General features: G+C 34.5%; 1 protein-coding gene across 9 annotated transcripts in view; it reads right to left on the reverse strand.

Annotated features, from left to right (window-relative positions):
• TDRD3 (tudor domain containing 3) overlaps window positions 1-25,243 on the reverse strand; it is a 164,506-nt gene that overhangs the window by 83,688 nt on the left and 55,575 nt on the right. For 7 of the 9 annotated variants that reach the window (XM_058683440.1, XM_058683446.1, XM_058683412.1 and 4 more), the window contains exons 3-5: window positions 20,254-20,319; window positions 6,015-6,175; window positions 1,428-1,569 (exon numbers count right to left, since the gene is read on the reverse strand). In XM_058683440.1, coding sequence (XP_058539423.1) covers window positions 1,428-1,569; window positions 6,015-6,175; window positions 20,254-20,319 — 369 coding nt within the window. The remainder of the gene's footprint in view (window positions 1-1,427; window positions 1,570-6,014; window positions 6,176-20,253; window positions 20,320-25,243) is intronic. The other 2 variants (XM_058683473.1, XM_058683482.1) reach the window with 1 other exon arrangement.

The following is a 25,243-nucleotide window of genomic DNA, read 5'->3' on the forward strand; positions in this document are numbered from 1 at the left end:
TCATAAAATAAATTACTTAACAGTTCTTTAAGTCCATTTCCTGATCTATATGGACACAATACTCCCTTATAAGACTGTTAGGAGGATTACATGGTTTCCTGATGCAAGGGTCCAGCACAGTATCTACAGACTGTTCAACAAATATTCATGGAATTAAACAAAGGCACAAACAATTCTGACCTCAAGAAGCTTATAATCTATTAAAGGAGATAAGTAAACATAATTCTAGTGCTAGGTAAAAAGTAATATACTTAACACAAATAAAATGTTCCAAGAACTCAATAAAGGACCAACTACTTCACTTGGCAAAGAAGCAAGCATTTGATCTGGGTCTAAAAGCATGGGACAATTTGGCCATTCAGGGATCAGGAGAAAGAGAACAAGATGAATGATATAAATGTGGAAAAAGATTTTACCCCCGAAAGTATAACTAAGGAAAGCATAGAGCAGCAAAGAAAGAGTAAGTGGTTCCATTTGGTTAGAACAAAATCCATGTAAAATAATATAGGAAGTTAAAAAGGTAAACTGGAAGTAGGGCTAGACTATAAATAGCCTTGAATACCAAATTAAGACATTTGAAATAAAAGCAGGGTATGACATGTTCTGAGTGATACTGAAGGAAAATAGTCTTGCAGAAGTAAATAAAATAAATTAGAAGATGGAGGAAGGATATGTGGAGATACCATTGAAAAGGCTACTGCAGTAGTCCAGGTGTGAGATGCAAAAGACGTAAACTAAAATAATCAAGTTGTGAATATTTTAAAAATTAAGAAATAAACTGAAAATAAAAAGACAAACTATTGGAAAAGCGATGGAACTGGAGAGCAAAGGGAAGGATAGGAGATCTGACAGCAGTGGATCAACAGAATTGGTTGCTGGAAGCAAACTAGAGACACAACCCTTAGATAACCTATGACTAGAAGGATGAAGATATCGTTAACATAAATGGGAAAAACACCAACTAATGTGCCTAGGAAAACAAATACAGTAAGAATCTCTCCGTTATTGCGACACTTTACACAAACAACTTGCTTTCAGTTGTACGTACGCGTGTTTGTAGCTGAGACAAATAGACATACGTTATATTCATATATATTCACAAATATTTGGTTTTTGCAGAATTACACACAAATACATTACACATAGTTTATAACAGGTATCTTGGGAATTTTGAAAACTTGTCAGTAAAGAATTACTTTTAAAAATATGTAATAAAATGTAGCAAATACTGAAAAATGACATCTTCTGAAGACAAACTATGCTAATCAAAGGTAGTTTTCTGTAAAGATCACTGTTTTCCATTCTATTCAACTCTGACACAAAAGACTAATTTTACTTTTTACTGTGGGAAGATCTTAAAACCCAGAATACATTAAAAAGAGCAGAGTTTTTTAAAGTTCTAGCCATTTTTCTTAGTTTACACTTACTCTCTGTAACTCCCACTTCTCAATAAGGTGTTCTACTTCACCGCCAAGAACTGTGGTGTTTGAGTCATTCAAGAGCAGGAATCCATTTTTTATATCCACGATGCCTGAGAGCTTCACTTTAGTTCCAGGTGGTGTGTTCAGGCTAAATCAAGGAAAAAAGAAAAAGAGTTAAAATACATTGGCGCTCCTTCCCCAAACTGGAATTCAGTCCTGAACCTGGTCAAGTTCTTCAAAACACACTCATAGAGAAACCTTTTTTCAGGAGACTGGCTACATAGTCTCAAGCACTTAGGATGAATCAGAAAACCAGACTGAAATGGCTTAACATTGTTCACATTTTTTAAAGTTCAGGATATTCACCATGTGCTGATAGATGCAACAGCAAAATCAGTGAAAGTGTTGATATCATTGGTCTGTTTTGAAGAAAGATGGTTGTTAGAACAGCTATTAACAAGAAGGAATACAATATGTCTGTTTTTAAAGCCTCAAAGATCCTATACAGAGTAAGGTATTATCTGATAAAAATTATTCTGAGGATCCCAAGCTCTGTCACTCTGTCATCCCACGTAACTTACAGAACAAAGAGTCATGAATAGCCTTGCCTGACCTAACCCTTAAGTAGAGAGTTCTGTGGTAGTAAGTATAGTAAACTAAAGACAATATTTATCAGCACAACTGAATACAGTGACACTAAGTGAAGACATTTTTCCCAACTTCAGGTAAACGACAGATCCAGATTTTCATAATTCTGTATCATCATTTAGGGATTAAAAACAAAGTTCTAAGTACAGGATGCTGTACTCTTTAAAGAAACTACTATAATTACTGAATTATATCATTTACATAAAACTTATTTTTCAGGGTGCCTGTGTGGCTCAGTAGGTTAAGCGTCCGACTTTGGCTCAGGTCATGATCTCACAGTTCACCGGGCTTTGTGCTGACAGCTCAGGGCCTGGAGCCTGCTTTGGATTCTGTGTCTCCCTCTCTTTCTATGCACCTTCCCTGCTCATGCTCTGTCTCTTTCTCTCTCTCTCTCTCTCTCTCTCAAAAATAAACATTAAAAAAAAACCCAAAAAACACTTATTTTCAAAACCATTTTTAGCCAATAATTTGTTACAAATTGGTAAAATTAGAAAATGTAATGAAAATGTAGAAACATAAATTAGCAGAAAAAAAACTACGTAAGAACTTAAAAAAACAACTGGATGCAAATTACAGGGACATTTAAGTTGTGGTACAATAATTTAAAACTAAAAGCTAATTTTAAAACAAATGATAAACTAATTTTTGTATAAAATGACTGTACCTTTCTTAAACTTTCCTTAATAGGTTAAGAGGGAAAAACTGTCAAATTATTTGAAGATGGACTTACAATTTCATTAGGATAAATGATAAAAAGTCCCATTCACCACATTAAATGATAGCTCTAGTCCCAAAAAGGATAAATAGGTGCTAAAATTTTAATATAATTTTTACTACATCACCTTTAAGGCCCTAAGTAACTCTTATTCAGAGAGTACATTTCGGTTTAATTACTATTTTTATTGGCACCCCAAAGTGCTTTTACTCTCTTTTCAATGCAATTTTTAAAAAAGCAAAACAAGATAAAAAACAAAAACAGTGAGAAGCATGTGTTTAAAAGTTCAAGCCATTCAGGAGGTAGGATAAAAAATTGGAAAAAAAAAAAAAAAAAAAAAAGCACCCCAGAGAAATGCAATGTCTACTGGAGGAACCCAGTCGGTACCAGATCCCAGTGTATCTTCTCTAGTGAGTTATTCTCTTTTTGAGATAACCACTAACCACACTTACTTTGAAAAATGTCTTCAAATGTTCATTTGTAAGAACAGTTCTGAAGACTGTTGCTTTTACAGCCACAAAAGTAGACATACTACTTCAATGATGGGTCAATGAGCAAGTGGTAGTATTTATTTTCAATTGTCAAACTGCAATAAATTCAACAAAAGACAGAGGGCAACATAAGGGACCCTTCTCTCTGGATAACCTTGTGTTTTCATTTACCTCAGAGAAATACACAGCAGTAAAATCCGAGAAGGAGCCATTACATGGCAAGTCTTCCTGAGTCATCTGTGAACTCCCTTGTAGGGAGTCTGACTGAATTTGTCAAAAGAAGAGAGGCTGTCTTTCTCCAGAGAAACAGGAACCCCCCTACTCTTCAAAACGACAACATAATCACAAAATCAATAAAACCCAATTTATATATGAAAATCAATATTTCAGACAAACATAGATCTCCTAAGGAAGGAACTTCCTTTACCAGAGGCAGATACAGATTGAAGGGGGGAAAAAAGAAGAGAAATTAATGAGCATGGCATAGAAGGCCTCCACCTACCACATTTCTGCCTACATACTACCATCTCAAATCACGTAAGCTCTTCCAAATGGAACTTTTCACTCATTTGTTTTCAGGATACATGTCTCTACATGTGCTATTCCCCCTCTCACCTGTCTCAAAACACCTATTCATATTTTAAATCTCATTTCTGGCTCCCCCAAGTAGAGTTAAATTTCTAGACTCCTACCTTTCAGTTGATACATACTTATTATAACTTGCCTGCCTATATGCCTACCTCTTTAGCAGAGGAGCTACTGGAGGCAAAATCTAAACTTTTTTTTTTTTTTTTTTTTTTACCTTCGTACCTCCACTCATTTAGGAGAGGAGTATGGTCTAGGAGTTTACATTAAGTGAAAAAGCTCACAAGACCCAGAACAGCAAACATGAGCATATAAAATGACATAGTAAATGCCTAATGAAAACTGCCACCTCATAAAATTGCTCAAAGTGAACTAATGGGGACACTGAAGATAAAGTCCTTCTCAGTGCTTTTATCCATTCCATCAAGTATAACTCTAAAAGCCTTTCATAGAAACATGAGCAGAACAGTGAAACTGGACTCCCAACTCACAACCCTCACAAAAATTAACTCGAAATGCACCAAAGACTTAAACATGAAACCTGCTACCATAAAGCTCCTAGAAGAAAACGCAGGGGAGAAGCTTATCAGTAATGGTCTTGGCAATGATTTTTTTGGAGAGGATACCCAAAGCACAAAAACAAAAGCAAAAATCAACAAATGGGTTTGATAACTCAAAAGCTTCTACACAGCAAAAAAACAACAAAATGAAAAGACAACATACAGAATCGGAGATAATTTTTGCAAACTATATATTGGATGAGGGGTTAATATCCAAAACATATGAAGAATTCTGTCAACATAATAAAAAACAATCTGGTTAAAAAATAAGAAGAACAGACATTTTTCCAAACAGGACATCAAAATGACCAACAGTCATGTAAAACATGCTCAACATTACTATTCATCAGGGAAATGCCAATCAAAACCACAAAGAGGTATCACCTCACACCTCTTAGAATGGTTATCATCAAGAACACAAAAGACAACAGATGTTAGTGAGGATGTGGTGAAAAGCGAACTTTCATACATTGTTGGTAGAAATGTAAATTGGTCCAACCACTATGGAAAACAATATGGAGATTCCTCAAAAATTAAATTAGATCTACCATACAATCCAGCCATCCCACCTTTGGGTATACACCCGAAGGGAATGAAAACAGGATTTCGACCACAAATATGTACTCCCATGTCTATTGCAACATTATTCACAATCTGGAGACAACTAAAATGAATGGATAATAAAGATGTGGTACATATACACAATAAATATTATTCAGCATGAGAAAGGAGAATATTCTGCTATTTGCAACAACATGAATGGACCTCGGACATATTATGCTAAGCAAGATAATTCAGACAGAGAAAGACTGTGTATCGTTTACATGTAGAACCCAAATAAGTTATACCTGTAAGAAGAGAATACAATAGTGGCCACCAGGGAATGGCAGAGAGGGATAAGATTAATGGTATTTAAGGGCACAAAGTTGTAATGAGTAGTATATGAGCCACAGAAATCTGATATACAGTATAATGAACATAGACAGTAGTATTATACTATAATTATGTATTGTAATAAATTCTGTTATGTTAGCAATCATTAAGTGTATCAAAGTAACATGCTGTACAATTAAACTTACACAATGTTATACATCAACTTTATTCAAATAAAAATAAAAACTTCTCATAAAAATAGCCAAAAGAGGGATTTGGAAAATTGTTCCTTATGAAGTTACTTCTCCTCTCAGATAGTGGAGTGGCACATCTCTCTAGCTTCAATCATTTCCTAAGAAAGTTCATTCATCTATAAAACTTCTAGGGTGATGGACACAGCTGTCAAAGAAGCAGCAGTAATACATTCAAAGAAATTCTGTTTGTTCTTAGAGATTTTTGAATGACCTAAAATTTACTGAAAAAAACTCTCCATACAAAACAACTTAATTTGTTTTTATAATTAACATTTAAGGAAGGAGGAAGTAAATCCATTCCTATTTTCCTATACAGATAAAGCAGAAATACAAACACTCGTTAATATCTTCTGAAAAATTGTAACATGAACTTAAGAGTTCATTTTTCTTTCCAAAATGTGTAAAACAAAATCCATTTTGAATAGCACCTTCAAACACTGTGAGAAATATACAAAATAAAGTTTCACCTTATTTTGGACATAAAACTAAATTCAACAGCGGTGCAACTTATATGACCATCAGTCATCTGCAAACGCAGCATTCTTGGTGCAGCCTGAGATTCCTCGTTGTCCTTTGGTGCAGAAACATTGCGAATTTTTTGAATTTGCAAAACACATGGACCTTCAAGCTGTCAAAACACAAAGGAATAAATATCACTTTCTAGCTATGGCTTTATTTTTCATTTATTGTGTTTCTCTTTTCCTTTATCATTTATAATAATTTCAATTAAATAAGGTCAAAAGTGAAATACATCAGAGTTTGGGGGAGACCCTTCAGAAGGGTCTCCTGAATTCACTAATTCTGAATTCATTTTTGGAAAGTAATGAGAAAACTTTAGGAAAACAAAGTTGTGTTTCTGGATTAAAGGTGTTTAGTGTTAATAGGTGTTTTTAGTGTTATGTGCTCTAAATTATTCACATACACCTCCCCCCATCTCCTCCCATGTACATTAAGGGACAATCTGAAATTAAAGCACTTGGTAATTTTTTAAGGGACATCGACTTCACAGCACCAGTTGGAAGGAATGTTTACTGTTTAAAAACATCAAGTTTAAAGTACACCCTCTTCTGGCATTAATGAAGAATACAAAATTCCAAAATTTAAACCATATAAAGTTCAAGAAGTGTAGACTAAACCTGACTTATTTTTGCATTGCCTTTTAAAGTATATTTAAATCTAATGCCTGGCTACATTTCAAACACAAAAATAAAATTGATGGACTAACTGCTATTGAAAATTTTATATAATAAAATACTTATGAAATAATTGGGAAATGATGGTAAAATCTGCTTACATGCCAGAAAAATAACTTTACCATAAAGTGTTATTTTCCACATTATAAAATATTATACCTTCAAGCAGTATCATACCTACAAATGGAAAAAAAAAGGCTACTTTTTTGTTACATAGTCTTTTAAGTAAAATCTTTCTGTGCACATTAATTTAGTTTATATTTTCTGCAAAGAAAATGTGAAATGATTGACATTTACACTTAATTTCTCAAGTAAGCATTTCCCAAGTTAACAAATTTCTGCTTCATATTTACCAGTATTTTGCCTACAGAGGAATAATTTTGATATAAATTTAGTCCTAAAGAATATAATTAGAGACAAGAGACTAAAATTTCATCCAATGTTCAGTTATAAAAAATTCCAAGTTAAAACAAGTCCAAAACCCTTAACAAGTACAGATAAGCTGCTAATTCAGGATGAACTTTTTCTTCTGCTTTGTTAATGCCATTAAAATAAGGACATTTAAATTAAGCCACAGGCAGATTATTGTTATTATAACGTTCATCATTCTCTTTATTTTACTACTCTCAGTATTTTTTGCTTAGACATTGACATATATGTAGCTTGTGCTGTCCAATATGGTCCACCAACCACATGCAGCTATTTAAATTTATATTTAAATTAGTGAAAATTAAAAGAAATTTAAAATTAATTCTTGAGTCACATTAGCTATATTTCAAATGTTCTGCACATGGACAACACAGATATAAAGTATCCATATCACTACAAAAAGTTCTGTTGGACGATCAGAGATGATCTAGATTTAGGTGTTCCAAAGCGAGACTTATGCATCCAAGGGAGCGCATATCCATTGAACTGTGAGAGTAAAACATTTGCTTCTATATAATTCTTAGTAAGAAAGAAATGGAACTTTCCTAGTATTTGTTATCCAGCCTGACAAGGGCACCCTGACTCGGTCCATAGGACATACAGATCACAATGCATCTTTATGGAACTGGGCAGTTCTACATCCCATGAGGGTTGAGAGAACACCTTTGCTTATTTTGTTTGTTTTCAATGTGTTGTAACAAATTGCCTCTTATTTGTATGCAGTTAAATGGATATATAGCTTACATTGCTCACTTTTAACCTCTAATACAAAACAGACAAGTAGCTTTAAGATTCTACCAAAGAAACAAAAATTGAAGATAATGCCAATGACACAAAAATTGGGTGGGAAAATGACCATTTTGTTGATCTCATACATCCTAGCTGACCATGGGAACAAAAAGCTGGGGAATAATCGGAAGTAACACGTGTCCCCAACTCCTAATATTTCCTAGCAAGCAACAAGCTTACTTATTTGTAAAAAAAAAATTTATGTTTGTTTATTTTTGAGATAGAGAGAGACAGAACATGAGTGGGAAGGGCAGTGAGAGCCGGAGACACAGAATCAGAAGTGAGCCTCAGGCTCTGAACTGTCAGCAAAGAGCCCGACACCCAGCTCGAACACATGAGCCATGAGATTACGACCTGACCCCAAGTTGGACGCTTAACCGACTGAGCCACCCAGGCGCCCCAAGTTTACTTATTTAATTACTCCAATTCCTGGCCTCTCTGGCCCTTTCAGTGGATTGAATAGTAGCCCCTCCAAAACATAAATCTACCAGAACCTGTAAATGTAACCTTATTTGGGAAAAAGGCCTTTGCAAGCATAACTGAAGTCAGGATCTAAAGATGAGACCATCCAGGGGTGCCTGGGTGTCTCAGTCGGTTAAGTGTCCGACTTCGGCTCAGGTCATGATGTCACAGTTCGTGAGTTCAAGCCCCATGTCAGGCTCTGTGCTGACAGCTCAGAACCTGGAACCTGCTTCGGATTGTGTGTCTCCCTCTCTCTCTGCCCCTCCCCCACTCGTGCTCTTTCTCTCTCAAAAATAAATAAACATTAAAAAAAAAAAATTTAAAGGTCAGACCATCCAGAATTAGGATGGGCTGGAAATCCGGTGATGAGTGTCCTTACAAGATAAGAGGAAATAAACACACAGTATAAATACACACAGTATAAATACACACGGAAAGATGCGTGGTGTAAAGGCCATGTGGAGATGGAAGGAAAAATTGGAGGTTCACATCTATAAGGCAAGGAATGCCAAAGACTGCCCACAGCTACCAGTAGCTAGGAGAGAGGCGTGAAACAGATTTTCCCTTGGAGCTTCCAAAGGGACCAAAGTTGCTGACACTCTGATTTTAGACTTCCGGCCAACAGAACCATGATAGAATACATGTCTGTGTTTCAGGTCACCAGGTTTGTGGTAATTTTTATAGGAACCTTAGAAAACTAATACACCCCTTATAGAATGACTGACTTCTCTGACCGGGAAGAAGATACTGTGTATACTGGGCTCATCGTCAACTTTCTTTTTCTTGGGATCTAGTTAGGAGTCCTGAGGTGGGAGGTATTTACTCAGCATCTTCACTGGATTGGCACTATCATAAAGGAGTATTTAAGTCCTCCTGGTGTGTGGTTCAGTTAATAGGCCCGTTCGGGTCTTCCACTAAAACCACAACTTTCGAAGTAATTTTTATCAATTATAAAGTTGATATTTTGACCCACATCTCTCACTCTTTACTTCTCGACTGATTCAAAAGCTAAGTGGAAAAGGAGGTACTATTTATCAGACTCCTCTTAGAATCTCCTAAATTATACAGTCTTGTGATAATCACTTCTCAATGTGAATCATCAAGCCTTAATATCAGTGATTACATAATTCAGAAAGATTCTGTAAGGAAGCCAGCAGGTAAAGATTCTTTTTCATTATTATGTTCACAATATTCAGTTTACTATACTCCATAGCAGATAAAATACAGAAGTATGGGATCTAAATAAAACACAAATAGAATAAAATGCTATATATAGTTCTAAGTTTATAAATCCTAACTTTAAACCCTGAAACTGAAATCATCTAAAGGCATCCACAAAACTGAATGAGATTTAGCCTCAGAATCTGTGGCCAACTAGTGTCAAGGGCAACTCTAAAGTGAAAAAAGAAAAAAAAAATACAAATTTCAAATGAAAGCAATAAAAAACAAAGATTAATCTTTGCCCAAGATTCCTTTAATGTCCGGTTTTCTCTTTTGCCTAAGTAATAAGGAACAAGTAAAAGAAATGACTGTGAAAAGTTTAAATAGGTAAGAAGAATTCATCATTGTCTCTCTAGGTAAAGATTTCTAATCATAATAAATGATATCAAGTATCTGCCAGAAATATTATCTGAGGCCCCCAAAAATTCACCCAGGCTTCATTCCTTTCTCTTTAAAGATGGACACCTCTGTAATCTGAACTCCTAACCAGTCATTTAAACTGATACGGAATACCAGATTTAAATGACTCCATCAGTTTACTGATCATAGTCAATAGCACTCTTGTTTATCAGTCTCTCTAAAGGCTGGATGACATGGAACGAGTTATCTACAGTCTGATCACACCTGGAGAAACTGCTGAAACTGTAATTTTTTTAGGACTCGAGAAACCATTTAAGTTTGGACAGTTTATTTTACTTACTGTGAAATATCTGGTAGCCATTTCTTTGTATAATCATATCAATTTCCTTGAGAAATAAATTTGCTCCATCAAAACCTAACAATGTTAGCATCGCATTATTGCAAAGTGAGTTAAAATTAACAGAATAAAGACAGTTCCATCCTCCAGAGTCCTTTTAAGTACTTAAAATCATAATTCATTTCATTTTTTATCACTACTTCCAAAGTTTCAATAAGATTTTCTAGGGGTCATTTTTTTCCCCCTTCACTTTTATCTAGAGAAGTTTTTGGCTAGACTACTCACATCTCTACCTTAGGGTCCAAGCAACTGGGCAAATGATCCCAGAAAGCTGCCTTGAAAGAAGAAATAGTGGTTCTGCTTTACCTTCTTTAAAAGCCTGAAGGACAGGCTTTAAATAGCATTTACGATGCTCTCTTTCTTAACCTACTTCTTTGCCTTAAAATCATTAATATCTTAATACCATTTCAACAAATTTTATTTTAATAAACACAAGGGTAGGGCAGGAAAAGAGCACAGGGGATAAAAGTATGATTTGTCACACTCTGTACCATTATAAGGATAATATCAGACTCAAGAAACTAGAGTGAAAGACAACTTTTTATAATGTTAGAAATTTTAGAACATTCCTCACACCATCCATTCAGGCATGTACGGTAAGTCTCAATTTGGAGGGCATTTTCCTCCAGAGAATATCTATGTTTGCTTCTGGTAGTAATGACATTGCAGCTGAGAGAGCCTCAACTCCAGGCTAGTGAAAACGTAGCAAAATTAACCTTAGCCAAAACCTCAACTCACTGTAAATTAGTAGTACCCCCACTAGCTCCACATGTCCCTTCTAGAAGAAAGCACTGCTGATTCAGGCGCCCAGGATTCCCATATAAAAAGATCAAGAAACATGAAGTCACAAGAAAATATCAAGAGACTCACAAAGAAACAAGCCACAAAGCATGAGAATCATAAAAAAATAATAATAATAAAGAAACAAATTTAAGTTTCTAAGGCCTGGAGAATTTGGAATTAATCAAAAACAGACTATAAAATAATAAGCCTGTCTAGAAAATTTACACAGAATAACATATTTTAAAATCACAAGATTAGAAAAAAATTGATAATTTCAAGAGTCACAAATGATGCAGATTAATGGTATCTCCCATACACTACTGAAGTTAAGATAAATCTGGCACAACCATTCTGAAAAATTATTTGGCATAATCTTATAAAGTCAAACATTTGCTTAGCTCTAGCACATAATAATAATTCAATCCCTGGTTATGTGTCCCAAAGAAACTCACATACATGCATCAGGAAAAATATATAAATTTGTTCCTAGAAGTAGTTCATCTATTATCAAAAGAAGAAGAAAAGCACCTAAATATCCATCAATAGAAGAATGAATAAGTAAACTGAGGTATATTTACACAGTTTATGTTACACAGAAGAGAAAACAAATGAATAATAGCCATGTGCAACACGGACACCTATTAGAAATACAACACTGAATGATGAAAGCAGACAATATGTTATCATTTTATAAAGCCTAAAAACAAAACCACATATTGTTTAGGAATATTTTTAAAAGTCATGTAAAACTGAACTCCATTTCTTGGTGTGGGAGGGAGGATGCGCCAGGCACATAAAGGAGGCAGGGTGGCACTTTAATGTTCTAGCTCCTACATCAGGCTGAGGCTTCACAGGTACTCACATCATTATTAAGCTTTAAAACATATATGTTTGTACATATCAAATATTACCTTAAAATAGTTAAATAATGTACATGATATTCTGAAATTAAGACACTGAAGTCCACAGAAGTCCACAGAAATGTCAGGAGAATGAAAGAACTAGGTCTGCCACCTACCCAGCGGAAAAAACCACTCACAGTCAAACCACAGAACTGGTCTGGGGGCAGGGGTGTGTCGGTAAAAGAGTTCTGGGACGGGTGGGGGGGAGATGAGAAGCCTTAGTGTTGGTGGCATTTGCCAGTGACTGATTTCAAGTACCAACTAGATGTCACTGAACTCTAAACTGGGAAGACAAGCTGATAATCGGCGTTTAGGAGCTGTTAAGGAGCTGGACCCTGCACATTGCAAGCATCACCCTACATGCCTCGTCCCTTCAGTCTCACCCGCCCTGGACGCTTACCTCAGCACTTCTGCTGCTGTTACCCCAGAGACTCAGCCTTGCTGTAGCTTCTCCCGGCAGAGAGCATTTGCCACAGTTCCCGCTTAGTTGTGTGATTAATTAGCCCAAGACCAGAGCAGCTCACTTGACGAGTAGAGCTGAGGTATGTATGCATAGCATAGTTGCAAGGGAGGCTGGGGAAAAACTATTTCCAATTTTCTTCTTCTCCACCACCAAGACTCTAAAGATGGGAAATTCCTCCCCCCACCAACACAGGAAAAGAACTCAGGTTCTAGGAATCATAAACGTCCACTACACTTATCTTACCAGTCAAGATTTTGTCAAGCTCTATTTTTTACAGTTTGTACAATAAAATAGGTTTTTAATTGTTCAAAAATTTCCAAATAGAAATAATACTGAATATACAGAAATAATACTGAATAATACTGAATATACATATGTATATACGTATGTGTATACGTATGTGTGTGTATATATATATATATATATATATATATATATATATATACATATACATGTGTGTTTCTGTGTATACACCCTACCCTAAGATTTTAAATATGTCCCCAAATGAGGATCTTCTCACTATTACCTCATTGAAAATCACATCTAAGACCTAATAGTCTAGCAAGAAAAGCAACCTCTCCGCCTCACCAAGCTGAGACAGCTGCCTCTTCATCACGGGTACTTCTGACCTAGCATGTGTTTCACTACATTAACACTGAGGTTTCTTTATCTCTCATTAGGCTGTTTGCTCCAACAAGGCATGGGCTGTCCTGTTAATCTCTGCATCCCTTGAACTTATTAGCACAAACACAACATTCAAAACTCCTTGATAAATAAAGTATTTCCTTGTGTTTTTACAATAATTTACCTCCAGATCTATAAAGTATGTTAGGATCACTGTGTATCTTAAATGAGAAAACTGAGAGCAGAGGGTAATGTACTCTGCCAGAGGTCACTCAGCTAGTAAGAGGCAGAATTCGAATTCGAATGTGGATCTGTCTTACACCAAAGTCTGTCATCTTTCTATTACATGTTCCAAAACCACAACATTTGTTATATAGAGAAGCATATATAGGTATAAAGGCCAATGGAAATGTTAATGCTTAAAAATGAATTCTGCTCAAAAGGGGTCAAGAAAATTAGGAGATACGTGGCATCTGAGTGAGGATTTGAAGAATAAACAGCAGTTTGGCTGGCCGGTGAGGGGAAGACATTGTGTTTACATGGCAATATGAAGGTGCTGTAGCAACAAAAGACAGATTTTAAGAAAGTTCCAGTTACTGCATCTCTGCAGTAAAAAATCTTTTCTGTTTTCAGTGTTCTTCTGAAGACTACATAGATATTGGATGTAAATTACTTAACATAGTATCTGGGACAGAGTAGATTTTCAGTAAAGAGGAGAAGGTGGAGAAAAAGAAGAGTTTGCTGAAAATCAGCGTTCTCCTAGATAGGACAGGAGCTCGCACAAAAAAAAAAAACCCAAAAAACAAGAGGAAAACAAGTCAAAAGCACTAGGGATGATGAAAATAAAAATAGCTTTGCGAAGGTAGTCCCTCATCCTTATCTCAAAATTTTCAAGTGATATTCACATACAGCAAGAGTGTAAATGTAAGAAATAATAATAATGAGCAAAAAAAAAAAAAAAAAAAACCCTTTCTGAATCATAAATATGGTGATATTTACTAGAAGATCTAAAAGTTTCTACCTCTTAGAAATTTTAAAAACAGGATATTATAAAAGCCTGTTAAGTGAGAAATAGACATAATCTTGAATAGGTTTTCCCAAACTTGAGATCCCCTGCAAAAAGCATCAATTTATACATCAAAGTACAGCACAGAACATGATTTCTCTTACATTCAGAGCAATTACAACAAATGAAACATGAGGAAAACATTGCAGGACTCCCAGTCCAAAGTAACCCTTCTACTAGTGTATCATTTCCCTATTTCCACACGTCTATCCTTCACCTGGTTAGCTTTTTGTTCTCTGGGAGAATTAGGAAAAAAAAAAGTAAAGTGAACGGAGTACGTGGCTAATATATATTGTTTTATGCAGTCGTTTTTAAACTCCACAGTTCTATTAATAATTGCCAATGAGCACTTGTATTTATTTATTTTATTTATTTACTATGCTTTATTGCATAGTAAAATCAATGTTTCAGAGTAATCCACTGTTCTGAAAAAAACCGTGTATGCTTAATTTTAATAACTCATTAGAAGGAACACTGACAAACTATTATTAGCACAGAATAAATTAACATACATAAAACATGATACAATTTTATTTAAATTAAAACTTAAAAACTTTTTTCAATTATTTTTCTTTTTAAAAACATCTAATTTTCTAGGCTACTGGTAAGAGTGCATTCACTTTGAATTTTAAGGCAGTGAAGCCATCTTGTGGTTGATGTTGGTATTGCTGAAGCTTTGAGACAGTCCATCCATTTGTAAAATCAGGTCTTTACCCACAGTTTCATGTTTAAAAAGGCATGTACAACCAGTCGTTTCTAAAACTTAGAAGAAAAAAATAAACGCAGACCTGAAAGCCTTTCCTTTTTAGGGTTCCACAATAATGCATAATGTCATCACATAGCTGGACTGGTAACAAAGCATTTTTACATTAACCTATATTTTATAATTCTATTTATATACTTTGGTTCAGAGGCGTAAACTATGAAAATGACTACTGTAAAACATTAAGCTTAAAAAATATTAAAAATACGAAACAGTTTTGTAGAAAGAATGGTTTTGCTTTTTTTTTTTTTTAACTTTGTTCCATGATTTTTTAGACTATAAGACACTAGGTTCAAGACTTTATTTATTTATTTATTTTTTTAATATATGAAATTTATTGTCAAATTGGTTTCCATACAATACCCAGTGCTCATCCCAAAAGGTGCCCTCCTCAATACCCATCACCCACCCTCCCCTCCCTCCTACCCCCTATCAACCCTCAGTTTGTTCTGTTTTTAACAGTCTCTTATGCTTTGGCTCTCTCCCACTCTAACCTCTTTTTTTTTTTTTTTTCCTTCCCCTCCCCCATGGGCTTCTGTTACATTTCTCAGGATCCACATAAGAGTGAAACCATATGGTATCTGTCTTTCTCTGTATGGCTTATTTCACTTAGCATCACACTCTCCAGTTCCATCCACGTTGCTACAAAAGGCCATATTTCATTCTTTCTCATTGCCACGTAGTATTCCATTGTGTATATAAACCACAATTTCTTTATCCATTCATCAATTGATGGACATTTAGGCTCTTTCCATAATTTGGCTATTGTTGAGAGTGCTGCTATAAACATTGGGGTACAAGTGCCCCTATGCATCAGTACTCCTGTATCCCTTGGATAAATTCCTAGCAGTGCTATTGCTGGGTCATAGGGTAGGTCTATTTTTAATTTTCTGAGGAACCTCCACACTGCTTTCCAGAGCGGCTGCACCAATTTGCATTCCCACCAACAGTGCAAGAGGGTTCCTTCACATCCTCTCCAGCATCTATAGTCTCCTGATTTGTTCATTTTGGCCACTCTGACTGGCGTGAGCTGATATCTGAGTATGGTTTTGATTTGTATTTCCCTGATAAGGAGCGACGTTGAACATCTTTTCATGTGCCTGTTGGCCATCCGGATGTCTTCTTTAGAGAAGTGTCTATTCATGTTTTCTGCCCATTTCTTCACTGGGTTATTTGTTTTTCGGATGTGGAGTTTGATGAGCTCTTTATGGATTTTGGATACTAGCCCTTTGTCCGATATGTCATTTGCAAATATCTTTTCCCATTCCGTTGGTTGCCTTTTAGTTTTGTTGGTTGTTTCCTTTGCTGTGCAGAAGCTTTTTATCTTCATAAGGTCCCGGTAATTCACTTTTGCTTTTAATTCCCTTGCCTTTGGGGATATGTCGAGTAAGAGATTGCTACGGCTGAGGTCAGAGAGGTCTTTTCCTGCTTTCTCCTCTAAGGTTTTGATGGTTTCCTGTCTCACATTCAGGTCCTTTATCCATTTTGAGTTTATTTTTGTGAATGGTGTGAGGAAGTGGTCTAGTTTCAACCTTTTGCAGGTTGCTGTCCAGTTCTCCCAGCACCATTTGTTAAAGAGACTGTCTTTTTTCCATTGGATGTTCTTTCCTGCTTTGTCAAAGATGAGTTAGCCATACGTTTGTGGGTCTAGTTCTGGGGTTTCTATTCTATTCCATTGGTCTATGTGTCTGTTATTGTGCCAATACCATGCTGTCTTGATGATGACAGCTTTGTAGTAGAGGCTAAAGTCTGGGATTGTGATGCCTCCTGCTTTGGTCTTCTTCTTCAAAATTACTTTGGCTATTCGGGGCCTTTTGTGGTTCCATATGAATTTTAGGATTGCTTGTTCTAGTTTCGAGAAGAATGCTGGTGCAATTTTGATTGGGATTGCATTGAATGTGTAGATTGCTTTGGGTAGTATTGACATTTTGACAATATTTATTCTTCCAATCCATGAGCAGGGAATGTCTTTCCATTTCTTTAAATCTTCTTCAATTACCTTCATAAGCTTTCTATAGTTTTCAGCATACAGATCTTTTACATCTTTGGTTAGATTTATTCCTAGGTATTTTATGCTTCTTGGTGCAATTGTGAATGGGATCAGTTTCTTTATTTGTCTTTCTGTTGCTTCATTGTTAGTGTATAAGAATGCAACTGATGGTTCAAGACTTTATATCTGAGAAATGCAAAGCCTACCATGAACCACTCAGTAAAGAAGTTGCAAAAGGTGGTTTCCCCACCACAGTTCCCTCTACTCTCACAATCTTTATGGCCTAAAGCTCAAACATGAACTGTTTATGGGAAGTTAAGCATATGCTTATAACTATGCAAATAGATGATCTATCTGGATGATCACTGGACAACCCAGCTCTTGTATTCATTCATTCCTTTTTTAATATAAAAGATGACTAAAAAATAGTATTATAACAAAACCCAACATGTCCAAAAAACAGATTATTTATTCAAATACTCTGTTTACTAAATATTGCCTACATCTTATGCACAGATTAAGACAATTTACAAATACTCTGCTTACTAACTATTGCCTATCTTATGCACAGATTAAAATAATTTATTTTGAATCTTTTTAAAATTTATTTTAAACATGAACTATGACAGACATAATTTAGTGACTGGAGCCATATCTTTATAAGGATTCAGTCATCATTAACATGGTAAAATGCTGGTTAATAAAGCATTTCAATAAAGGCACAAATAAAGTAGTTTATACTGAGTTAGTACTATCTTAGAAAAAAGCACAAATAATTCATGTCAAAAAAATATTCCTTAAACATTTACTTAGACTAAAAATAGTTACATATTTATACAACATATGGAGTTTTGAACAGAAGGCAAATAAAATGAGCAATTCCCTGTGGGTCAGCTTCTAAAATTTCTATTAAAATTATTTTTCAAAACACCTTCACATATTAATACAGGTACTATGAAGAGAGTTATTTTTAGTGCTAAAAATAGGTAATTAAAGGAAAAAATATAACCAAAGGACAGAAAGGGATATCCAACACAATTCCTGTTTCATGTGTAAAGGGTTGATTTTAAATCTTCTCATTTTATGCATAACCTAAAGTGACATTAGTATTAAGAATATTTTAAAAGATAAAATTTGGTACAGAAAATTCTACATTTAAAGATTTTAAGGTGTTTTTCATTGTTGTTAGCTGCATTCAAAAGAAATCCTAAAGAGATCACTGGGCAAAAACTCTTTGAAGCAAGGATGCTCTGAGAAGGTGGAATAAGCAGACACAGGCCTCGTCAGCAACATCCCCACAAGCTTACAGCAGAGATGGGCTCTCAGAATCCCTGAAGACACATCAAGAACATGGAAAACAATAACCTAGAAAGCTTTGAAATGTTCTTAAATAAACTAATGTAAGGTATGCACAGACTGCTTTCATGTTAGTTACTTTACTGGTAAAGAACTGTTACACTCATCAGACCTACCTAAGACTGCTGCCTAATCTGGGGTTCTATAATCCAGAAGCTTGCTAAATATGCTTCCCAGACCAGCAGAATCGATATCCTATGGAAACTTGTCCAAAATACAAATTCTCATTGAACTATCCCAGTTCAACGGAATCAGAAAGTGTGGGGGGAGGGGGAAGGGGGGGGTTGGCAATCTATGTTTTATGCAGGCCTCACCGTGATTCTGGTGTACATTGAAGTCTGAGAACTACTACAACCAAAAAGAAGAGATGTACAGAAACCAGAGAGAACTCTGAGAACAATGAAGTTCAATGAAAAGTTTGCGACAGAATAACAGAGGAATCAAGATAAACTAGCTTTAGCAAAAATAAACCTGTGGCAATGACATTTACAAGTCCTCTATATGAAGAATTACTCCCAAGAGAAGGTAAGCAGATGTTCTCCATTTCCAAGGGAAGATAAAGAAGACATGAACTTTAAGTTGTAGCATAAGAACTTTAGATCAAAATATAATTAAAGTCTGCTGACACAGAGTGTTGTTAAACATTAAAATGAATTGCTGAAGTTTATAGAACTTCTTCTCTGAGTATTTGTGTCAAAAACTAGATAAGATTATGAGGGAACTGAGTGGCTCAGTTGGCTGCGCATCCGACTTCGGCTCAGGTCACGATCTCACGGTTCGTGCGTTCAAGCCCCATGTCAGGCTCTGAGCTGTCAGTGCAGCTTTGGATTCAGTGACTCTTGCTCTCTCTCCCTGTCCCTCCCCCACCTGCTCACTCTCTGTCTCTCTCAAAAATAAACAAACATTAAGAAAAAAAATTTAGAAAAACTAGATAAGATTAGAAACTCTTATGGTTCTTTCCACCTAAACGATGACCATTATTTACATAAATGGATTAATATTTAGAAAATGTGAGAAACATGAGAGAAGTTGTTACATCATAGATCTTTTACAATTATCTAAAATTTAAAACATCTGATAACTATATTAAATATCCAAATGTTAAAATTATAAGACTATTCAAACTCTAAACATAAACACTGAAAGTATTTATTTAAATTATAGATAATGATGTTCTTTAAAAGTTCAAAAAGTGACCAACAGCACATAAAATTCTTGGCTGACACAATTTACATGTATTTTCAAATAAAAAGAAGAAATTGAATATAAATAAATAAGAAGTAGAAGACTGAGTAGCTGGTACCTAAAAACTGTACCCCGGATTTTAAAAAGATCACTAAAAAAATTCATAACATGAATATATATGTATATATATTCTAAAATATCTAATTATATGATATATAACATATATTATATTATATATATTATGCATTTATATATATGTGTGTATGTGTGTGTATGTGTGTGTGTGGTGCAAAATGACAGCAATAACCAAATGCATAGCTTTGACAAACTGCTTCTGATATCCTCTCGCAATCTTATAATTTTATATAAATAAATTCATTAAATAAATATGGAAATAGGTAACTAAAATTAAAAGGTACAAAAGGGTCCTTGTCCTGAACTCCAGCAATATCTGGTAAGTCTCACATGTAAGTGTGCCATAATTATAATTCCTGAAACAGAAGTTTTTTTTAAATGTTGAAAAAGTCACCAAAAGTTTAAAAGTTCAAGTCAATTGATTTCCATTTGTATAGAAAGTTACTATGAGGATGACTCTATAATCTATTCACTTCTAAAATATTTTGCAGTTGCAGTCTTTACTGACAAAAAATAATGGCAATAATTTAGTAAATGTTCATATTTATTGTAGTTAGCATAATTTAGGAAGTTAACATTTTTCTTTACCTTTTCTACCTTTCCACCATTGATGTCACTGGGGAGGAATTTCTTGCCAATTGTTCTTAAGTCTGTCTAAAATAAAAATATTATTATTAAAATATAATTGTAGAGAAAAGTAAATCTAAATCTAATCTTACTCATAAACAAAGATGAAGTTACTTAAGGTTTATAGAATGAAATTAAAGTATCTTTTAGCTGATTATGAGATCTAGACATATAATCAATCTTTTCAAATAACATAGTCCCATACATATGTTGTTTAAAGTACACTGGTAAGTTGACTAGTAATGTTTAAGGACTTAATTCTGGTCGTATTCCTTTTGATAACTTTTTAACTTACTAAATTTTCTCTATTAAAACCTAACACTTGCTTTTATGTAAACTGTAGTCTTACTAAAAAACTTAATGCCCAAGCCCAAACCAAATGACTACTTTTAAATACATAAACAGAATATATTCTTGATAACTGAATCCTATGTGACCTTGCTATGCAGAGCCATGAAAACACATTATTCTACAAGCTGTGATACCCAAAACAAAGCTACATAACATACAAATATCCTAGGGAACAACACAACTGCAACAGCAAGAACAGTAAGATATTACTGTAGTAAAAGTATATTTCATTTGCTTAAATAAATTATAGAAATCTAAATTAGTGAAGAAATGACCAACTCTATGAAAGTGCAGAAGTACATATTTCTCCGCAAACCAAAGCAAAACATCGAAAGGAAAACATAAGGACTGACATAAACAAAGTTATAGCATTTCTGATATAAAAACAAAACTTCAACTGTACAATTTACATAAAAAGCAGAACCACAAAGGATACTGTCCTCTTTAGGAAGTGCAAACTAAAGGAACGGTAAGAAGTTTGCTCCGAGGAAAACTGTCAATACTCATGAAGGAGGCCTAATTATTTAAGCTAAGAAATTATCTTGGTGACTGGGAGTGTGCGGTTAGATTGCTAAACAAATTTATATTGTTTTGCTATTCCTTAAAATATAATAACAGTAGGTCGTCATCTCCTTAAGAGCAAAATAAAAGCAAACAGTGCATTTAATCACATAAATTGTTAAGGCAAAAATTCATGTTAGACTCAAGGGGAAAACACTAGATGATTAAAATTACTATAATATAAAATGAATACATAGAGAGAAGTAGGGTAGTCTCCTTTGACCACCTACAATAATAGAACATCCTCTTATTTGAAATATCAGTATGTGATCAGCTTAAGAAACGAGCATAAAATTACATAATTGGCCAGTCTTTTACCACCATAATTCATATTTTGTTTCTCAATGTAATGCAAGGGTTACTCCCAAGCTACAAACTCACCAAATGGAACTGCCAGGCAAACTAAGCCCCAAATCAAAACACTTGTGAAACAATGCATCAGCTTTATCATGTTTGTAGCCTCTAACCAATAACGGAGTGAAAAAATTATAAAGCATACCTCGAGTTGCAAGCTTTTTCATCTTGAAAATACTGAGTAACAGATGGGCAAAAACTATTTACATTAGCCTTCCCTATGTTAGGATTGTTTTGAAGATTAAATGTCAATATACGCAAAGCACTTAGTCAATAAACTGCAAAGAGTAAGCACTTAATGAATATTAGCTATCATGTTAATTTTAGTGAATATAAGACATGTACATTTTGCTATCATCTGTGTATGAATAATCATCAAGCCAGTAATACAACTAACAGTTCATAAAAATATAGGCATTATTTTGAAGTCATTCAAAGGCTAAAATATTTAAATGTGTATAAGAAACAGAATATATACAAATTTTATGATACATCATGGTCCCTCATTTCTGGCTTTTAGCAGTAATTACGAAATGTAACATAAACTAACATGAGAAGTAGAAATAAGCATGACACTAAAATCCTAAACTTTGATTCACTACCAACTGTAATTAACTAATAGGACTGTGGACACTGTCACAAATTCTCTAAATTCAGGTAATTTACTTTTTTATGAAGTGGAAAAAATATCATGAATCCTATCTCACAAAGTTGTTATCAGGCTAAAAGGAGACAATATATTCAAAGTTTGCCTAACCTTTAAAGTGCTGTACACTCATAATGAATATTATTTCATTATTCTTTTAGCAAGATGAAAATGACCTACCAAATCTTTAGGCATCCTAAAATCAAAGTCAATTTATAAATACTGCAAAGGCAATTTTCTGATTCAGATGCCATTATATCAGGATCAGTAGGACAAATGGGTCCAAAAATTCATTGATATTGTACATAAAAATTTATGCAGGAGAAATATTTAGCCTATAAATAGACATGCATGTGTGCACACATACAAAAGATTCTTGACTATTTATTGAGTGAGTTCAATGGAATATCTATCTGGCAAATCATTTTATATTGTATAGAATCTTAAAAGAAATTTTTAAAAATCTATTTTAAAATTTTTACCAATACATGGTATTCAGTAATTTAAGACTGAGCGATCACTTAATTTACTTCTGAATAATTCAGGTATTTGATCCCCAAACTGCATGTTGGATTTCAATGTCATTTCTTAATATTCCTACTCCCCATTCTGTAGAGTAAAAACTTAAGAATCTTCCTTTTCAACATAAAAATCTATACAGAAATGAGTTATGTAGCTGCTCTTTTTAGAAGGGCCTGCTTTCACAAGGTTGGCCCTAGGCTAACATCTGGGAACTATGTACTTGAACCATCTCCTAACTGAAAATGTGGTTCACTGCCTAGACTATATATATTTGTATAAACAATGTGATTTATGGTGAATAGCTGCTTTTTGGAAGGAGGAGTCTAGAATTGTTTCATTTAGGCACAGAGTACTTTCGTAAGCAGTCCAATCAATGCCTTGGGTGCTGGTCTCCAGTGGACTTCCCTGAGCAGAAACACTGTCCAGTTATCCTTGCTTTGCAAAAGTTAACATTATGCCACTTTGCTGTCACAAAAGATCTACGTGAGTTTTCACTAACTGAAAGAAATTTGAAGATTTTCATTTTACAGAAAAAGAAAAACAAAAATAGGGCTGTTTTATATAGTAAGCCTTCATAGAACACAGAACACACCGCAAACAGTGAGAGGGCCACAGCTAAGCTCCTTCCCCAGGAACCACACTCAGCATCTCAGCATCAAGCCACAGTAGGTTTGAACTGTGTTGTATGCATCTGTGTTTTATCTTGATTTATTTTGTGCATCCTTTAGCAAGATATGCCCTATGGTGTCAGAAAAACCTAAGAGAGGTTACTTTTTAGGTCTGGGAACGCTCTAAAATCTTTCTACATAAATTAATGGTAATTGCTTCTTCACTTTACACCATTTTGGCTTATAAAATTTTCATAGGAATGCTCTACTTTTGGATAGCAGGGAAAACCTGCACATATATTACTGCATTTTCACTGCTGGACAAAGGAACAAGCTCAGTGTGCCCCCACACAGGAGGAGGGGGCCATAAGAAAGCTGATGCATGGATTATTCTCCCAATATGTAATAAGTTATATGTAATAAGAATCAATAATACAAGCCTTTTTCAGCTACTGATCACTCAAAAGATGAAAAAATTCAATAGAAATGCCTGATTTTATTTAAAGATGATAAGTAAGGTTCAAAGTAGATTATCTGTCTGGTGTAGACCTCATCCTAATTAAAAGTATTTTTTTTTTTCCTATTATGTGGCATGATAGCTTAGGCTGGAATTTTCAACCATATATTTCAGAGAAAATTATAAAAAAATTAATTCATAAAATAATGGTTATCATTACCTCTTATGTGCATAGGACAAATACTTCATCTTGATTTATTTTCAAGTTTTACAACTGAGCCTGGGTGACTCAGTCGGTTAAATGTCGGACTCTTGATCTCTTGAGGTCATGACCTCAGAGCTCATGAGATTGAGCCCCATGTGGGAGCCTCCTTAGGATTCTCTCTCTCCCACTCTCTCTGCCCCTCTCCCACTCATGCTCATGTGTCTGTGGGCTCGCTCTCTCTCAAAATATATAAATAAGCTTTTAAAAAATAATAAAGCTTCACACCCAATTATAGATAGCTCATTGCTATTTATCTAAATATATAAGAAAAATAAGAAAAGCAGAGATTGTCACGAAATCTCTTCCTCATCATCTTTAGAAATTTTTTTCAATGAATAGAGGTCTTTCACTATTTTTTGAAAGTAGAATTCACTTATTAGGGTACAGGTCAAAAAAAAAGTGTATAGGGAATATTTCCCTTTGGAGTCATAGATAACATGTATAACTTCTAAAGCTTACTTTAAAAAATTTTATAGTCTATTATTAAAAACCTACATTCTCAGCTTAGAACAAAAAATGATCTTGTTAGTTTTTTTTTTCTTTTTTTTTAATTTTTTTTTTTCAACGTTTTTTATTTATTTTTGGGACAGAGAGAGACAGAGCATGAACGGGGGAGGGGCAGAGAGAGAGGGAGACACAGAATCGGAAACAGGCTCCAGGCTCTGAGCCATCAGCCCAGAGCCTGACGCGGGGCTCGAACTCACGGACCGCGAGATCGTGACCTGGCTGAAGTCGGACGCTTAACCGACTGCGCCACCCAGGCGCCCCTGATCTTGTTAGTTTTATTGAATAAAATTTAAAGAAGCTGAAAATAAATGACAGAATTGAAACATAAATTTTATCTGTTTAAGTCCATTTAATTATATATAAATTTAAGTATTTTGAAAAGAAAAAGTTATACACAGTTATACATTTATTTTATCTTAAATGTTCTTATCAGTTGCTACCATTTCTGCTTCATGTTATACCTCTTTTGCAGTGATATGACGGATTCATCAGGCAGTAATTCTCTTATAAATTTAGTTGACTATGTATCATAATGTATAAATTTAACTGAATAGATTAAATTATAATTTAATAGGTTGTTATTATAAAAGCAATATGAAAAAACTCTCACTGGGGTAACTACAAAACTGAAAAAAGAATATTCATTTAACTTACATCTAAATTTCAAATAATTTTTATAA

This window comes from Neofelis nebulosa, chromosome 1 (genome assembly GCF_028018385.1).
Source record: "Neofelis nebulosa isolate mNeoNeb1 chromosome 1, mNeoNeb1.pri, whole genome shotgun sequence".
Taxonomy (NCBI): Eukaryota; Metazoa; Chordata; class Mammalia; order Carnivora; family Felidae; genus Neofelis; species Neofelis nebulosa.